The sequence below is a fragment of the Meleagris gallopavo genome, chromosome 1 (assembly GCF_905368555.1).
Source record: "Meleagris gallopavo chromosome 1, MGAL_WU_HG_1.1, whole genome shotgun sequence".
NCBI classification, from domain to species: Eukaryota; Metazoa; Chordata; class Aves; order Galliformes; family Phasianidae; genus Meleagris; species Meleagris gallopavo.
In genome coordinates, this window is record NC_139404.1 from 90,319,669 (window position 1) to 90,339,001 (window position 19,333).

At 38.3% G+C, this 19,333-nt stretch overlaps 1 protein-coding gene across 12 annotated transcripts in view; it reads right to left on the reverse strand.

Annotated features, from left to right (window-relative positions):
• The window catches only part of POU2F1 (POU class 2 homeobox 1), a 120,760-nt gene that overhangs the window by 44,832 nt on the left and 56,595 nt on the right, over positions 1 to 19,333 (reverse strand). For 6 of the 12 annotated variants that reach the window (XR_014887460.1, XM_085240252.1, XM_085240307.1 and 3 more), the window contains exons 2-6: positions 13,686 to 13,751; positions 6,718 to 6,818; positions 3,760 to 3,813; positions 2,051 to 2,170; positions 230 to 409 (exon numbers count right to left, since the gene is read on the reverse strand). Coding sequence is in view for 11 of the 12 variants with exons in the window: in XM_085240252.1 (XP_085096378.1) it covers positions 230 to 409; positions 2,051 to 2,170; positions 3,760 to 3,813; positions 6,718 to 6,818; positions 13,686 to 13,751 (521 nt within the window). In the remaining variant the exon portion in view is untranslated. Of the gene's footprint in view, positions 1 to 229; positions 410 to 2,050; positions 2,171 to 3,759; positions 3,814 to 6,717; positions 6,819 to 13,685; positions 13,752 to 16,925; positions 17,076 to 18,186; positions 19,223 to 19,333 lie in introns of those variants that run through there. The other 6 variants (XM_085240291.1, XM_085240283.1, XM_085240302.1 and 3 more) reach the window with 4 other exon arrangements.

Sequence of the window (19,333 nt, forward strand, 5' to 3'; positions counted from 1 at the left end):
AGAAAATATCCCATCTGGACAGATTCTCGAACTAACTCAGGAGCTCAATGGACCTGATAAGCAGCTGGTTTACATTCTTAGCTATACCTATCAATCTCAGAGCTACGGATGAACAAGGAAATACTAACAGTACCTCAAAGATTCTGGACACTCAACTGAATAAGGAATAAAAATATTACTTCAATGATGCAAGTTGTTAAACTTCATTTTCCACCCTCTCAAGCCTCACCTGTGCAATCTGTATTGGCTGAGATAGAGGGATCTGCGTCATCGGCGTTGCAGCAGAGGCCGAGATGGTGGCACCAGCAGCGCTGTGCTGCTGACTGGCTGAATGCTGCACTGCAGCTGCCAGCAACTGTGCCTGCGCCTGTTGTAGCAATAACTGTTGCTGGGCTGGCGTCAACGTGAGCTATAAATAATTAGAAAACAGCCATTAATAATGGAAAGAGCCACTTTAGCTACAAAGTCATTAGCTAGCCCATTACTAGTTATATTAACCAGACGTTCCTAGAACTATTACTACAGCTTAGCCATGAACTAGTCAATGACTTTGGCCTTAAATAAGGTCAGCTGGCTACTCAACACATTGTATGAATCAACCTACCACAGAACTGATATAAACCAAACCACATGAATGGAAACATTTGCACTTACTGCAATCCACAGAATCTAATTTTACTAAGTTTTCTCCTCAACTCTACCAGGAGACTCAGGAAAAAGGTAATTAAGTAGCAAGCAGAAGAAAAGAATTGTATCGCCAAGCCTTGAAAGGAAATTTACACCCAGAAGAACAGCAAGTGATTAGCCAGATGAATGAGAAGCAGGAATGTTGGCTGTGGCTACTGAACAAACTGATAACACCCCAGCTGCTTCACATTAGCATGAATCCCTGCCATATTCCATCATTTCCATTATGCCCTAAGATATAAGTAAAGAACATGAGCTCCATTTGTTTTTCTCCAAGTCTCCCCATCTGCTTTTTTTTTTTTATTATTGAATAGAATTGGCAAGTTTACATCCCTTTCCTTTTCCAAACACGCATTATCTCTGTGAAACAGGTGGCAGCAGTCTCTCCTTTACATGTAAATGAATCTCGACGCTCACATTTACTACAACCCATATCTGCATAGACCTGGAGTCCTAATGTTTCACTACTGCAAATACTCAAAATAAAAGAAACTGATATGTTTTGAGAATGACAAAAATAAGTTATTAAAACCAGCATATTACTAAAACAGTCTTACTTTTAAAACCTTCAATTAAATTAACCAGAACTAAATAGGATGTTGGCTGCAAACTAGCTTACACGATTTAACAACTGAACATGAAATTAAGGCAGTTTCATTCATCTGCAGAGATGACCTAACCTAACAGTTCAAATCCTAAATACTTTACTAGAACAACTGTTTTACATTCCTAATTAACATGTACACTGTTAAAGATGGAAAGTAGATAACACGGAAGCAAGGTGTCTAACCTAACCAGCCCATTCACAGAACTTTCTTTTCTGTTTTGACTAAAGGCGTTTAGAACAATTTAGAAACATCAGTAATCCTTAAGCAACAGCTATTCCACAGAAAACCTTGCAATTAACAACTCAGAATTGGTAGATTAAAACAGAGGAGTTGAATAAGCTCAAGGCACAGATCACCAAAGTTACTTAAAAAGAAATCTGTATGAGAAGAGAAAATTAATGTCAGCAGTTCCATCGTTTTTGTTCCTCATAACTCAAGTATCCAATACAATTTAATCTCATGTTTGCATGTCTCATCTCACTCTTGCAGTAATGTCTTCAGCAATTCATTTGGGCACACCAACTTTAAGTTTCATTGTAGATGGGTTTTTTAATGCAAATACTTTGTAACAAAACCAGACCAAAGGGTGCCTTTTCCTAAGAAAGTATTTTCCCTCTTGGTCCTTCTTTCACACAAACTTCTTCCTATGTGAAAGGAAATGACAGTAACCTTCTCTGATAATTGTACAGGGACAGCAGTACTGCCATCACCTGCCAGACAGGAGGCTTGCTACAGTATGCTTAGGTAAATCTTACCCCAGTGATCTGTCCTCCGGCCAGCATGAGCTGGGTCTGGGGTATGGCCGCCTGCACTGAAGGCTGCTGGGAAGGCTGGCTTGGCTGCTGAGAGTCCCCAGATTCTTCATTAGATTTAGACTAGGACAGAAAAAAATACAACTCTTTATAGTGTAAAACAGATGTTAATGTCTAACACTGCTATGTGAACACTGCACAATAAAAATCTTTCATCTGCATACAAAAAGCCCTTGGGTTTATTTTAAGAGTGGGTTTAAGCAATGGCTTTATGTGCCCACCATCTCAGCTATGATTGCTCAAACAAGTCTGTAGGTAATGCGGTTTAAACAAAAAGAGACTCGTGAGTCTTTCGTGACTCTGCCATTATTTTCAGATCTCATTTCACTTTATGCAATGCAACTGAAGCTGACACTACCTTGCACCATAAAGAAAGAAAAGGTTGTTAAAATTATTCATTGCCTAAAATCCTCAACAATAGAAAGAGAGAAAGGAGATTGTTTCTATTTTCTGTATCTGTATACTGAACCTCGAAGTCATCATATTGTTGGCTGACTAGAACTAGTTAGAAAAATCCTCATAGGTTTATCCACTTATAAAAAAAAATGCATAGTGCATACAATGCTTCTAAATAATCAAAGTTTAGTGTTTATTTAATTAAACACTGCTTTATTTTAAATGGTTTGTTGTTTTTTAAACAGAAGAAATTGCAAAGACACGAGGGAGGAAATGCAAGTGCATGAAGAGGGGGAAGAGAGTTTTATGATAATTAAAACTGGTTATGCAGAACATTAAAATTCTGCATAGATTTGCATATTTTCCACCACCTGTTTTGGGGACTGCAGAGCAGGCTAATTAACATAAAGGCTCTGATTAATTCTGCCAGTCATTGAGCGATAATTACAGCGCAGGACTGTAAACATTCTGCACTGGAGATACAGCCTGTTTGCCAACATCCCTCTCAGGGATGGAAGTTTACCATGGCAACCAAGGCAATTTTCTGCCTCCTTCCTCTTAGAAAGGAAGGTCACTATACCTCCTCTTCTTTCCAGATTGTTATTACATATAAGTGGGTCCACATTCTATTGCATTTCATGTAATGCGCTACCTACGTTCTTTAATAACAAGCAATGCTGAAACCAGTTTTCAATAATACTATGTCCCTTGCCCTTTAATATAGTACTGAGAGGAAGTGGCACATTAACTGATACACTGAAGCGTTTAGCATCGTAAGTTTGTAAGCTTTGTTGTCTCACATACATTGCTGAACAATTACTCTGACTTACAGTAAATTTACTGTGTTATTTATACAAGCAATCTATACTAGCCACATTACATAGCTAATCTTATATTACACCTCTATACCCAGACACTAGAAATAAAGACAAAGTAATACTTGCTATGTTGAAAATAAGTTAAGTGGAAGAACATGAAACACTCCTAGGGTTTTATGGTCTTCATGAGAAATTACAACACCTGAAAGTCAGAATAAAATGATGATCACTGGATGTTTTAACCATCTCAGTTTATGAATGCTTACAAATGCTGATCCTCATTTACACTCGTGGAACTATATCCATCTATACCTATCACCTGCAAGACCAATCAAAATGAGGAAACAAAGCAACATCTCATAGGTTCAAGGCCATCTCTAACGCTGTCTGGAATGTAGAATAAGAGGAGGGCAAGCAGCAGACGGAAACAGTTTTTACCTGTACATTTAAGGACTGAGCAGCAGCCTGTAAACTTGTTCCAGCGAGCTGGACCTACAACACAGTGCAAAAACAGAAGTGATGTTGAATCTACAGGAAACTAAGTGTAAGAGGGAACTACCCCATTGCAACAAAAAATTACCCCAAGAACATCTCTCCTAATGCTTCACTCACTAAAACTCTTTCAGTCTTATTTGTCCACCTCTTGGGAAAAGTATTCCTGCCATAGATCCAAATATTAAAGTGGAACGGAGTAGAAAGACAGCACTTTGGGGTTGACAGTCTAACTGCTCCTATAACTGTACAAATATCCACATTTCAGGGGAGGGAGCTATGTCCTACTCTTCATCGCACTAATATTTCAGAATGGGTCTTACACAAATATGCACATTGCACTCACTTGCATCCCCGTAAAAAAGAAAAGGAAAAAAAAAAAGGAGCAATCACCTGCATAGCACAAAACCCACAGCACAGAACACTTCCATAGATCAAAACATTCAACTGCTTGCAGCCACTGAAAAAAAAGCATTAATATAGAGGACTGGAATTGCTTTACAATGGTGGTATTGATTCAGGTATGCTCAAAACTTGGATCCAGTGTTTGCGATAAACAGCCTAGTCCAAATAAGCCCTTGTGTGTTACCAGTGAAAAGTAACTGATGTTTCAGAAACCTCACTGAATAGTGTCATTTATCTACAATAAGAATTTTTTTCTGTATAACAAATGCTAAGTTTTGGTTTACTAAAGACTCTTTTAATCAATCTCTCCTTGTTTCTACCACTGCTCCTATTATACAGAAGGAACACTGTGCACTTAATTACCAACACTTTCAAAGGTCAGAGTAACAGCCTGTAACAAAGTCCATCTTTGACTATGTTTGAAAGTCACAGCTCATTTGAAAACGAGGCAACACATGAATAAAAAAAAAAACAAAAACAAATCAAAATGCAGTACTGGCCTCTATAAAAAGATGTGCCAATGTAAAATACTGTATAAAAGCATAAAGATATCTGTAAACATAGAAAGAAGAGTTTTAATTTAAACTGAAGTATGTTCAACTACTAATTGAGTATTTGAATAGGCAACCCTTAAGAGTCACTTTGGAAGTATTTTCTACCACCCTGGATGAAGTCCTAGTAGACTTACTAAACATTTTCTCTATGTAAGCAAATATTCTAAAGAAAACTCATCCTTACCATAAGGAAAGCATAGTTTGACAGTTGATGATGAGCTCTGAAGTAAAAGCAGAGAAAAACTACACAATAATATCCTACCATCAAAAAGAATAGACTCAAATCATTTTATCAACTACATAATGAAGACTGAATGCATCTCACTCAGGCACAGCCAGAACATACCTGAACATGCCTTTGAATGCAATTTGGACTCCCCTTCCACCATAGACATTTTCTAAGTAGGAATTCAACTGCTTCTGATAGTATTCAATATTTTGCATTTATCTAGAGGAAAGCACTCTAAGACTGAATAACATCCCACAAAGAACAGCCATGCTCGAAATTTAGAAGTAGAGTCCCACACATCCAATAAGTGCATACAAGAATAGTTGAGATGTGTCTTTAAACTAGAGTTTCCAGAAATTAACTGCTTTATCAAATGTGAAGTCACAACAATCCTGAGAACTGTTTAAATAAATACATTTTTCCAAGCAAGACATGGCACCATGCTAAAAAAAACTACAGTCCTGGATCAACCAATATAACAAAACAAAGACTAAATCGAACCAACAACAACAACAAAAAAAACAATTTAAAACAAAATTAAAAAGCTCCCATAAGATTCTTCAGGACAGCTGTATCTGTCTCCACATACTGATAACTGATGAAAATTAGTCAGCTTCTCTACACAAAAAGGCAGCCTACAGAAGCCTATAGGTTCAGCAAATCCAGATGTAGGCATTCCTCCCTAGGTCCCATACAGCCTAATCTACTAGGCTGTAATTTACATGACAAGTGTTGAATGCTCCATACAATAAAATGACAATTCTGATCTCTTTTAATAGGGTATAAAAGTTTCAGTAGGTCAATTATACCACAACAACTGTGCTACAGCAGACCTCAAGCACTCAAGGTCAGCCAATTAGCTACAGTATTTTAAAGTTTAAACTCGGTGCCAAGGAAGTGAAAGAAATTAGGACATTTGTTTTCACACTTCAACTGCTAGCAGATAAAAAAGCTACCAAAAATACTGCTCAAGCTTCCCCTCTCCTAGGTATGTTCCATTTTACTTCAGACTACATCTGAAGATCAGCTTTGATTCCCTAAATACAGAAGCAGCAGAACAGAGGGATCATAGCAGAAAGCTGAATATCATCCTACACACAGGTACCTGAAACAACTTCTTGTAAGAAAAAAATACAAACAACAAAAAAAACACCATACCTGACAGAAGCATACGTGCTTAATAAGTACCATGATTTTATATTTCTAGTCAATATATAAGAGCTCAAAAGATCAGAGCCCAGTGCTGAATATCCTTCAACATCATTTCTGTTTTCATCACAACATACTGGCAGTTTTAAGATCTTGGCAACTGGTGGGCTAACACTACTCTTTATCAGAAAGATTAAATTTGACACTGCATTTCATTTATGTCCAATATCTTTATTTTTAATTACTTTAGGCAATCGCAAGTTCCAAGAAAGATACATTTAAAGTTCCTCCCAATAGGTCTCACTGTATCTGATATAGTCTACAGCACAGTGCAATTAAATGAGTACCACAATAAGAATCATAGAATCACAGGCGTTAGAAGGGACCTCTGGAGATCACGGAGTGTGTACTGACACAGTAAGGACTTTCCCACCTAAGCACCTTGAGCATATGGTTTATCAATATGTTCTCTTACATGACTACTCATTCACAGAAAGAGAACACACAAGAGAAGCTGTGTTTGTACCTGTTTGAGTCACCCTTGCTCTGAAATGAGTCTTCTCTTACCTGATGAAGGTGCCCAAGAAAGGCCTGGGCCTGGGCTGTAGAGATTGGTCCTCCAACAGGCACAGGCTGCTTTTGAAAGTCCAGGCCATTTGTTTGTGTGCCTAGAAGAAGAGAGATGATGGCTGTTAGCCATGATTTTTACTGAGAGAAAAGACGATTTAAATATGCATAACTCTCATTACAACGTAATAGAAAAACACTCCAAAGGGTAACAAGATATTTTTTTTCTTTTTCACTGAGATGGATAAAAAGGGTTCCGTCAGTTCCAGGCTTTGTTGATTTAGCGTCTGTTAACTGAAAGAAAATATTAAGAGAATTTAGTTAAATTCTATCACCTTACCTATCACGCGTACACTACTACCCCATCATTCTCAAACCATGGTAGAGAATCAAATGACTACAAGCTGCTGAAGTTAAAACATATTTCAGTCCCGCATATACTCCACTCAGCAATTGAATACAACCTTGAAGTTCAGGAAGTGACAAGAACAAAGTTTGTATGTACTCATCTCTCATTAATGGTGGGAAAAGTAATACTTGAGGAAAACAAAACTACCCTATATGTAGTTTTTAATCAAAAGACTAAAACTGTAGTCCAGAAGTGCTCCCTCCAAATTTTCATGACTACTTCTGCAGAGTTTCCATGACATAACATAACAGTGTGCGCTGCTGCTCTCATCCACTTTCATATAAATACAACCTGATCCATCTTTGCTGTCGTCCTCCTAAAGAGCTTAGGAGACACAAAAATCCACAAAATATCTGCAAATAACTTGAATGTGAGAGAAAGAAAGAAAACTTTTTTTCCCTTGAACTGTCAACTGATTTCCTATTGCCAAGAGGAACTAACTATAAACTTTGAAAAATTATTCCATGCGTAGATAAAGTGTTAGGGATGACCAGTCTGGATCTGGCATATTACCTACCTACTGTGGCTAAAGACAACAGGGAAGACAATGAGTTTGTCAGGCTGCAAGAAATGTCTTGAATAGATTATGCTATCTTAAAAATTGTGTCTACAATGAAGTACAAATGGCTTTAGACTTGCAAATTTATATCTTCACAACAGATCTTGTTGATGCTTATGAACAGGTGTTTAATTCATAATTCTGAACTCCTTTCATCATCTACATTGTTTTTCTCAACAAAAATCTATATTATCTAATAAGAAATAATCACAGTTGTTAAATAATGAGGGATGCTATTCCTTAGACACATCAGCAAAAGCAAGGAGGCGAAAAATTTGATTAAAAATACACTACCCAATATCTAATATAAGTTTATACTGCTGTTCTGACCTACAAAAAAGCTTACATAGATGAGATTACCAAAAATTATGTCACTGTTCAACTAGACACAGATGCAAGCTTTCCAGCACCAAGGTAAGTCGTACCTGAAGGTGGCCATGTATGTGGGTTGTTTTTTTTTTTTGTTGGAGCTGCTATGAGGGAAGAAGTGGTCAACTATTTTTACTTCTATGCATTGAGCCAGGGTTTACATACTTACAGACAGACTTACAGTTGCAGCCAAAGATCCACAGACACTTTAAGTATTCAAATTTTAAACTATGTAGAATAATTTTGCTCAATGAGTCCGAAGTTCCTATACAAAGTGCATCGAAGGACTATCACTGGTCTGAACTAATCCTGAATGAATGTGACTTGGTTGCATTTCACCAAATAGAAGTAGGTAAGACGACCTGCTGTAAAGAACTAGAAGAGTTCTATCTGTTCCCATTCTTTTGAGTAAAATGCAGAATCCTCTCAGTACAGAAGTGTAAAGGAAGTGAGAAGATGACTGGGTAAACATATAAAATTAAACCCTGACAAACAAATACTGTAGTCCAAAGAGGATCAACAACCCTCCTTATTCAAGCAAATGCTTTTCATCAGGTATTTTCAACCTTGCTGAGGAACCTCCAAGTAGAAAGGGAGGAAGAAAAAAAACTACTGTAAGGCAGGTATCCCTCCCTTCAATTAGAAACTTTCAAGGGTTACAAAAAATTATCCTTCTCAGAGAGGACTAGCTGTTAACCTCACCTTAAACAGTTGAAACAGTTCCTGTCGGCTGTCTTCCAAAAAAAGCCTCAAATCATGGCACTATATTAAAAAAGCACTGCTATACATACGTATAGAGACACACTAGTTAGTGTTTCTGCTAACTGATAAGGAGAATTGAAACAAGCCTCCTGCAGTTGACAATTCTGAGCTAAGCAAGTTCTAAGATTGAGCCTAAAGACTTCATTGATTCCAAATATTCGTAACTCTCCTAGTAGCAGTTTAGAAAGGTATCAAGAGAATATAACATTTTCCTTAAATCAACTCTTAAAGGACTACAACTCCTTCTCCCTATGCCATCCAAATCTCAACTTCAAGCAAAAAAAAACAAACAAAAAAAAACCACACACACACACACACCTTAAACCCCATCTGTTTACTCTGTTCTACTTGTATCTTAAGCTTTCTTTGGTATCTGGAAGTCCCTTTCCCCTTTGGATGCAGCCTTAGTTTTGGAAAGAACGCTGCCAATGTTTCTCACATTATCACAGGATGCCTACATCTTTTGAAGAACAGCAGGGAAAATGAACTTTGAGTTGAGATTTTCACAAGTTTTGCTCTTAAGGTGCTCAGGAGGATGCAACAGCACTTCTGTGGAATCCAAGAAATCTGGTAAAGAGACTGGAAAACGGAGTTGTCAGAATCAGGAGGTCACCAATTCTAAGAACATGGAAGGATCAGAGTGCTGCTTTTGTTCAAGGTAAGAGCTAAATGGAAAAAAATAAAAACAACAACAAAACAACAGATTTTAACACAAATACTTATGTCATTCCCATCTCCATCACACCTCCTTCATTACTGCTATAACTGATCTGAAAGCTCACCAACATCAAAAAAGTGGGAGTGGGAAGTCTCAGTTTTCCATCTCTCCTATGTTCTTACGTACAGGCATGTTGTCACTGTTCTGTTCCTTCTGATAGTTCATGGACATAGAAGCAAGTGAATTCATATTGCTAATGGAGTAGAAAACCCTTTACATTAACTGTTCCCTTTCCTGTAAGACCAAGTTAATTCATCCAACTGAACCAACAGAAAACTTAACTTAGGATTAGGGTCTGACAAACAGCAAATGGAAAGCAGGGGAGGGCAGAGAGGTGGAAGCAAGGAAACAAGCCTCCCCCCTTCCAGCAAGTTGTTAGATCACATTGAGCACTAGGATGTAGTATCACCCTTATAACCAAAGTTCAGTGCAACTTAAGCATCTCCAAATTCTAGCATAAACTCAGCTTTGTGGTTAGTTACTCCAGAGAACTGGTATGGATGAAGACTAATAATGTGTGCAATCACTTTTCAGCCAAAACAAATCTCTGAACTGTCTCATTTAGGGCCACCCCAGGGAACAGAACAGAACATGAAGTACCATATCAGCCTGAGCTCAGATTAGTGTCTACTGTCTTCCAATTACACTTCCTGAGGATAAACATAGGGCCAAATGGAGCACGAAGGTAACACTGCACCAGCAGTCAGGAGAACGTGCTTCAAAATATTAAGACCACAACCATCAGAATTCAAGAAAGGAAGATGAGCGAAGGACTACAGTTCCGGAGAGATGCAGAATAGGGTGTGAGAAAGTACTTATGAAAGGAAGACAAGCAGCGAGAAGGAATATTTCAAAACTAACTTGAGCATGCACCTGCAAAAATCTCTAGAAAACATCTTTTGGCACTGACATTTCCCCCATCTGTCCTGTGACAGATGCCCAGTATACAGGAATTGGTGTTTCCTTGTCTATGTTATTAATAAAAAGTTTAGTAGTTTTATTTGCCCTGAATTCTAGCAGTTAAAAAGAAAATCAAAAACATTTTACGGTCCTTTTCCCATAGATTCTCTTCTGGAAATTGGAAATTCAACCTTGGAAAACGAAGCAAAGCAAACAAGAATATTTAGAATCCTTATTTCAAATTCTTAACTATTTTGCTATTATATCAATGCATGTCCTAAAACCACAGCTTTCATAGACATTAACCTTGGCTTTCATACTATTGCATTAACAGCTTTTAAGAACACTCATTGAACAAGGAAAAAAAGAACCATTCTGGAAAGTTGTATGCTGTAACATACAGAAAGGAAACAGAGAAGGCTATCAGTATTTCTACATAGTAGAGTTTTACCCTTCTCTCTCTTTTTTCCAGTAGATACTAAAAGACCTGTTCATCCCCCTACTGAAGGCTGGAAAAGAGTTGTCCACTTCTACAATACTGAAGAACAGTTCATCAATTCATCCTCTTGTGAAAACAGATGGCCAACAACTCCTGCACTTATTGAAACTTTTGTTGTTATTTTTTTATTCATCTGAAATGTGATCTAATTTTTAAGGTGCTTAGAAGATGAGTCAAATTAGCACACAAGAAAGTTAAAATCTATTTAAGGCATTTTACTGTGACCACTTTGTTCCTTAAAGAGCGTTAAAAGCACTAAATCTAGTCTGTTAACTTCCATGGAACTTAAATTATTAATTCAGAACTTTTGACGTTAAGCCATCTTTACCAATGGTAACTGCTGCTTTTCCTGGAAACACTTGCTCTGCCAAACAAATTCCATGCCCAACAGTAATTACTCCCAAAATTTTCAAACTGCATCAGCTTACTGCACTGAAAACAGGAACGACCCAAACATCTACTCTGGATCAGAAGACAGACAAGCAGTGCTTACACAGGAAACTTAAGTGATTTAGAAACGTTACTGGGAAGAAGACAATTAATGAAAAGTTACGAGAATCAGCATCTATAAAAATCTTTTTGCATTTAATATCAGAGCCTATGCTCCCCAGACAATCAATCAGTGGCACTTCCAGTCCCTTACCATCCTGACTTCTTTTCACTAAGTACATGCAGAGCCCAGAACCACAATCTAACCAGACTGATCAGAAGTCTAAATTACATTCCATGGCTATTCCTTTCAGGGCTTAACATTTGTCTGTTGACTAATGCAACTGATGCTTGAGCTCCCAAGGAAAGTCACAAGTGTCAATCATTATCTCCAGCAGTTTACGAGCGCTGTGTTTGAAAACAAGCAACAACTACAGACCAAAGAGCCCTCAAAATTCCTAGATAGTTGTAGTCTGAACAAATAAAAAAAATGAAAAATCAGGAAGTAAATTTGAAATGAACGACCATGAACACTTAAGTTAGGGAAGTGATATTTGCAAAAGGTCCAAATACCAGTAAGAGTCAAGCTTTTGTTATAAAGTAATGTTAGCATTATAATATTAAAAAAAAATAAACACTGTATTCTCATTTGTGATGAAAGCATCTATATGGAGCTTTACAATCCATCCCTTCTTTATACCATGACCATCATCTTCACACTGATGAAGTATTTGCCCAGGGCAGCAAAACCACAGTTCTGTTAAAGCAGTCATTACACTTTTATGATAACAGACTATCTCCAGATGAATTATGCCCTCCTCTGAAAGAGCTCAGTTGAGGTAAAAGCTGCCAGCTAAAGATGTACTTAAGGCAACGCATTGGGGGTGGCTCTTGAGAAAGTGTACACTGAACTGCAGTCATGCAAAGCAGCAAGTTTGAATTTTCTCAGACATTTACACATATGCTCCAGATATGATTCAAATGAAAAAGGATATTTAAAAGTATTTTCTTGATGTTGTCTATTACTATTACTCCAGCTCGTACATTTTTTGAAATAAAGCTATAAGCTATGTTAAAAAGACTTAAATAGATAATTTTTTTATACATAGAAGTTATTGATACCTCCCCTATTACAAATACAACAGAAAGTACAGAAACAGAGATGCCAGTAACCAGAAATACACAGTTAGTGAGCAGATTTCCTTCTGACTGACACCATCTATGACAGAAAACATTCAGCCTCTCAGATCAGTACTGGGAACATTCAGTCACTGCTAGCTCTACTAAAGCCTTGCTCAAAGAATGAGGAGCCAGTAGAATAAAGTAAATTAATAATTTCAGCACAATTCCAAAGTTGAAAGTCTTATTACTGAATAAAGATGAAGAAAACCATTTTCCTTACACAAGGCAACTAAAACTCCTCTCAACACAAGTAGTTCTTTCTCATTTTTTCTCTCCAAATGTTACCCTGAGCTCAAAGAACATTCTGGGTTCAGTTAAACTATTTACTGCCTACTCAGAATAGTTAATTCTTGTTTCCAAAATGAACCTTAAGTTATTTGCAGAAAAGAATTAAGGCATGAGATAGCATGACTGAGTTCTAGTGACTTAAACTTCAATGGGTTATAAATTTGTCTTATCTCAATGATGCGCAGAAGATACAACAGCTGTGACACAAAGCCTACTCTGTCCCAGTCAAACTTCAAGTCTATCCTAACACATGAAGACATTACAATAAAGTCTGCTAGCAGTTTTTTTGTTTGGTTGGTTGGTTTTTTAATATTGAGAAACAATGACGCTTTCTTCCTTTGCCCTGTCCTTAAGAACAGTTGCAGCCTTGGCTGAAGTCTGAAATGGAAACAATATCAGCCAATGGCCCACATCTGCCAGGGAAAATAACAGCCTCAAAATAAATAACAGAGTGAGATATGTCAAAGATGCATTCTGACAGGGAAGAATGAGATGACTTTATGGAGAGCTAGAGCCACAAGATTTTTCATGATATCAGAAGCATTACAAACAAGAAGAAGGAATAGAGAATCTTATAAACATATTGATAAGTGCATAAGTAGTGCCCTACATACAGCATGGCTAATGACTTGTTTTCGATAGAGAGACATGCAGTGTTCCCAGGTCTCTAAAAACAGCAGGTGTAGGAACTCTCCCTGTCCCTGAAATGCTATATGTGCTTTTTGGGCTTCTCTTCTACAATATTTTTGTAGTTGTTGTTCCTGTACACTGGCAAAAAAAAAAAAAATTAGCTTTTCATATTCATTTAATTTTGATGATAAAAATACCTGTGTATCAATTAATCAGTTCTTACCTGTGTTCCCATCTCCACTCTCCATTGATGGTTTACTGGTTTCTGACGGATTGTTCATTCTTGAGTCTGCATTAAAACAGAAAAAGGTATAGTGAGGAACAAAAAAAAAAAAAAAAAAAAAAGCTACACAAACCTAATCATATCTTCTTGTCCAAGAGATATACAGAACATCTTGAATTCAATATGTAATTTACTGTAATTCAGCTTATTTTATAACACAAAGAATCATCAGATGCAGGGCATAATATTGAGTTTTCCAGATAAATACAATTTCAACATTTTGTATGTCATTGTTGACTTGTAAAAACATAGTGCTGAGGAATAAAAAGAGCATGTTGGAAGGCAAGGATAGGCAGAACTCAGTTTTCAGTACACTGAAACAGAGAAACAAAGAAGAAAAAAATAAAAAAGCAACAACTATGAAAAGATTCAAAAACACTAAGTCTGACCACCAAGGACTACATTCAGCCATTATGCTTGAATAGATGCCATTTATCTAAAACTACATTTTTATTTTATAGAAATGCCACCAATATTAAATTTAATATTTCCCACAATTTCATGCAAAACATGAAATATATTTCTTCTCCTCCTTCTCCCAATAGATGAATCTATTGAAAAGCCTGCTCTGGATCTGAAAGCTTGTCAGCTGAATACTGCGCAACACAGAGCCTTTCCAGATGGCAGACACAGAATATAGCTTCCTATATAAGGAAGCTATACAGATGTTCTGTGTACAGCATCAGCTCTACAACTTATTACCTCCTCATTCCTAGCGACCAGCCACATTGATGTGCCACATTAATGCAAACGAAAATTACAAAAAGAATCTCAAGATAGACTAGCTCATGAAGCGAAGCATAAACAAATCCTTAAGTACGTTCTTTCACATTCCCATAACCAGTTAAACACAAGCTCAACGAGCTCAAAACGAACATGAACTTCAGGATATTCTCTTGCAAGGTGCTTAAAAGGTTACTTCTTTCATCAAAGCAGTGATCTCCAAAATACCAACAAGCTGAAGAGGAATGCAATAACAGTATTAACTCCTGTTAATCTTTCCCCAGGTATTTCCAAGAATGCCCAGCCCCTCCATTGCTCGACAGCCTGGGAGAAGAGCTGGAGGTAAGAAGACAGACTACTGCCTAGAGGAAAACAGTGTGTTCCTTGGCATAACAGAGCCAGAGGCAACAACAGAGGAAGAATACAAGTATGAATCAAATGGAAGGAACGAGCACTTGAGCAGTGCTTGCAAGAAAACAGGAGTTGCAATGGAATTCGTCTGGGTGTACTGGGTTGAAAGAGGAAGGAACTAGTTAGAAATGCAGCTTACAAGAGAGAATCAGTAAAAGACATTAGGAAAAACTCCAGTGCTCAGTTAGGAAACACGATTTAAGACATGTCAGTATTTTTAAAACTAATGTAATTTTCCATGTAAACAACTGCTTCAGTTGAAGCAAGTGGGGCCTAGAAAACCCAGAGGGTGGTAATAAATGAATCTGCCCATCAAGTTACTTCAACCTCTCCAAAGTATCAGCTCTTCATAGCAAGTTCCTATGGCTATGATTAAACCTTGTAAACGTCAGCTGAGTATAAAAGATACCTGAATTGGCTTCAGACATGCTCCCTTATAAACATTCCTTTCAGCATGAAGGCAAGCATGTTAAACTGCCTTTTGAAACAGGGAACAAGTGAGAGCAATCCCAGCTGTACGATTCCAGCCCACATTTCAGCAAAAGGCTGAGGTTCTGCCCTGCCTTTCACCACCTCTGCTTTACGGTACAGCTTACAGCAGAGCTTCATTAAGGCTGTAGGAAGAGAACCTACAACTTCTCAGCTTTTTTTCCCCGTCATTTTCCACATTTCGATAGCAACATTTATGCTCTACAAACTGAGAAGATTCTCCCACAGACTACACACAGGAAACAGGCTATTTTGATGTGCCACTCACTGCTGGTGGGTCTGCACAAAAAACAATTTGTGTTTGTTTTAATTTAGTAGTTGCATGCACCTTAAATGAGTACACTGTTGTGGTAACAGCTCATTTGTTTGAAGCAATTACAGGCAAGGTTTGTTTGATAAACATCACTAATCTGCTCCTTCACATGCAGCTGGCCACTGAAATGTGCTTGGCTTCAGAGAACACTGGGCAGGAGACTTCTATTTGGACATGAAGGGCATTTGGACAAACACGAAGAGTGCTTGTCCAGCAGCACCATGAGCAAGATGGGCTCCGAAGCCAACACATCTTGCCATGAAAGCAGGCTAACTTATGGAGCTATTGCATGTAGGATATATTTTTAGGCCCAGAGCAGGATAGCCTGAGCTCACGATAGCACTGATCACTGAAGTGCACAGTCTAGGAGATCACCCCTGAGCAACACAGGATCCACTTGCTCAAGGACTTCAGAAAGCTTTTCCCAAGAGAAAAAACAGAGGGACTCCTGGGCTACTTGGTTGCAAACTGAAGTACTGGAGCCAGCAGGCAGGATACCCACACTGGCATCAAGCTGCACCTAGGGGCAGGGCAGCAGCTGTCTTGCACACAACACCGCAAGCACTGCTACCCAACAACTTCTTGCACAACAAGCAGTCTGTTCTCAGGACAAAAGCAGAACTCTTTTCATAAGGCAAGAGATGTCTTCTTCCGTTAAAGTATTGTAAAATAAATTGTTTTGTTTTGTTTAAAAAAAAAAAAAAGGTTTTCAGTGTTTACTAATACTAGACAGATACACAAAGTTTACTCAAGTAGCAAAAGTGAGTCCACCTGACAAGTATTTCATCGTAAGGATTGACCCCGAGAGACCTCAGACGTCATTACTGTGAAAAATCAGTGAGTTGGACGCCAAAACATCTTTCTAGCACCGCTCAGATTCGAGCTAAGGATGGCATCCATTATTTCACCAGCTGACTATTCTTGCTCAATCTGTGGGCCTTCTGCATGTAAAGCATCACGAACAATGCTGCTATTTCCATTGCAAATGGTATGACACACACATCTGAAGCACAAAACTGCCACCAGCAAAACAGACATATCTGCAGGATACTAAGCCTACAGATTCATTATGTCACACACACGCACACACAGAGATTATACATACTCATAAGACTTCTGCTTCAGTTAAAGGAATAAACAAATGAAGTGAGCTAAAAAAAAGTCCTGCCGCCCTCATCCTTTTTCCTCTCTTCAGACTTTAGCCGTGTTTTAAATAAAGGCCCTGGGCTACAACTTCTGCCAACCTCATCGAGCAGCACACTCAGCAGGAGGAGGATCGAAAGCAGCAGGTGTGTGATTGAGATCCAGCTCTCGGAGGCGAACCCAGGCTGCACTCTGCCGTGCTGGCAGCACCATGCCGTGCTCCCACAGCCCCTCAGCATGTCTCAGAAGGCACGCAGAAGGAAGAAGCAGGCAAGGGACCAGCCTGCAGCATTAGAATCTATGCAGAGCTAGTAAAAAGCTAAATCTTAACCAGTATATCACTCATTGTTTCCTTTCACCCGAAGTGAAAGTACCTAATACTCCGGCAGAACCAGCAAAAATGATTCAGTGACACATACGGAAAAAAAAAAAAACAACAAAGTTCAACATGAGTGAAAACATACCAAGAACTCACTTGAAGGTTTAGAGTAGAAATTCTTTTTCAGAAAACCAATTTCATGTTCAGAAACAAATATTCAGGTGTCTGCTTTAAAATTTACCATCCAAAAGATGTTCTTTATATACAGTACAACGCATTTAAAAATAAAAAAAAAATAAAAATCAATACATTGAGCTCCAGGGAAAGTGCCTTGAAAATAAATAAAATCTCCTGCAAAATTGGGATTATCAGTTTCTTGTAAGTAACTTAAAAGTACATTTAGAAGAAATTATGGCATGCCTGTTCTGCAGTCCTGATGAAATCTCAGCTCAGGAAATACATTATCCCAGTAACCTTAGGCACAGCTTGCAACGGTATCAATGGCAACCGCTGTGGACTCCACCTTATTTTCTATTACGCACGAAGAACCTCGCTATTACATTAAAAATACACAGACATAATATACACTCTGTTGGGGAATGGCTCGATACAGCCAGTAAATTCTTGGAGACTGCAACTCTCTCACTCATTTTCATGTTTTAAAATTTGAAACACACAGATATGCAAGTCAAGTCTTAAGTCTCAACGTTTATTTGAAGCTAAATGCTTCTCACATTGAAATCCAAAAAGCATAAGGTCTGCATCAGTATCTCCTAAGCCTAACATAAGCCCCTTCAGTGCAGAGGAAAAGAATTCTCCTGGATCGAGGAAAAGGGGAGAAGTAAATAACTTATTTCCCCAGTATGGATACATACAATACATTTATATAAGGCATTTCCTCACTGCCGATGCACCGGTGAGTTTCAGCCTTACAAGTACCTTCTCTGCCTCTGCATATGTGATTAAGCCTCTATGCATAGTCAACCTCACACCCTCTATTTCCATATTAAACGCTTATAAGAAAGAGCTGAGCTGGTACCCACCTAGAACGTAGTCACTGCAGTCCAGCATTGCTGTGGTATCCTCTACAGGTTCAGACAGTCCAAGGAAAGGGAGAATGGCAATTTCTATCAAATCTACACTACTGCTCTCAACGGCACAAGAAAGGGAGCGGGGAGGTGGGGGAAGAAATACAACTTCAGTTACACCATAGCAATCTTCAACTGAACAGGGAAACTTCAGTTGCTCTGTGGAGTTTTAGTCTCTCCTACTAGCAGTGTCTGACATTGTCAAGGCGACTGAAGCGTGAAAAGTTCCCCTTTTTGTAATAAAATAGAAACAAAGATTGCAGCTGGCAGTTTCCATAATGAAGCTTAATCAGTATGCGCCTGATTAGGGCCTTATGCAAATCTCCCCTCGTTAGCACAGCAGCCAGCACTTTGAAGTCCATGAACAATTCATTTGCAGAGTACACCGAAAGCGCTCCCTGCATAATTTAAATCTCGGTATAAATATTTATCAGCTCATTTGCATATTAATTGGCAGTGCATGAAGGGAAAAATTATCTCCCGAGTGCCAGCATAATAATTAGGGAACAAAATGAAGTTTCTTCCAATAGCTTGGCTTCTCAGCCCTAACTCGAGCACAGTACCACAGGGGAGCAGTGAGGGGAGAGAGACGGAGTTTTGTTAAAATGCCACTGAAATGACACGTACAAATTAGAAACAACTCTACAGACTTAAGCACCTTTAATCTTATTCCTGCTGGCAACAATAACTTCGGTAATAAAGGGGATTTGGAAAAAGCTTTCTGCACAAACCAAATAATCCCAAGAAAACAATTAGCAAGGTAGGAGCCCAACACAGAGCTGTCAAACCAGTGCCTGCACATCTGTGTGTTTTCCACACTGTAAGACGAGCTGTCACAAGAAGGTCCTGGGCAAGAAAGAGGAACACCAGGGCAAGGAAGCAGCACAATTCTCTCTAAATGACTAAAGAGGCCGGTGATTCATTATCTGGTAATCCCTTTGCAACAGCCAAATTAACAGCAGTGGGTATGTTGAGTATTGTGTAATATTTGACACCCACTAATCTATCCCAAGTGAAATCAAAATAGATTTCACTTTTTTGCTTTCCAGTGACTTCCAAGAAAAAAACCGAAATCTATTATTAATCCCTACTACAAGCATAT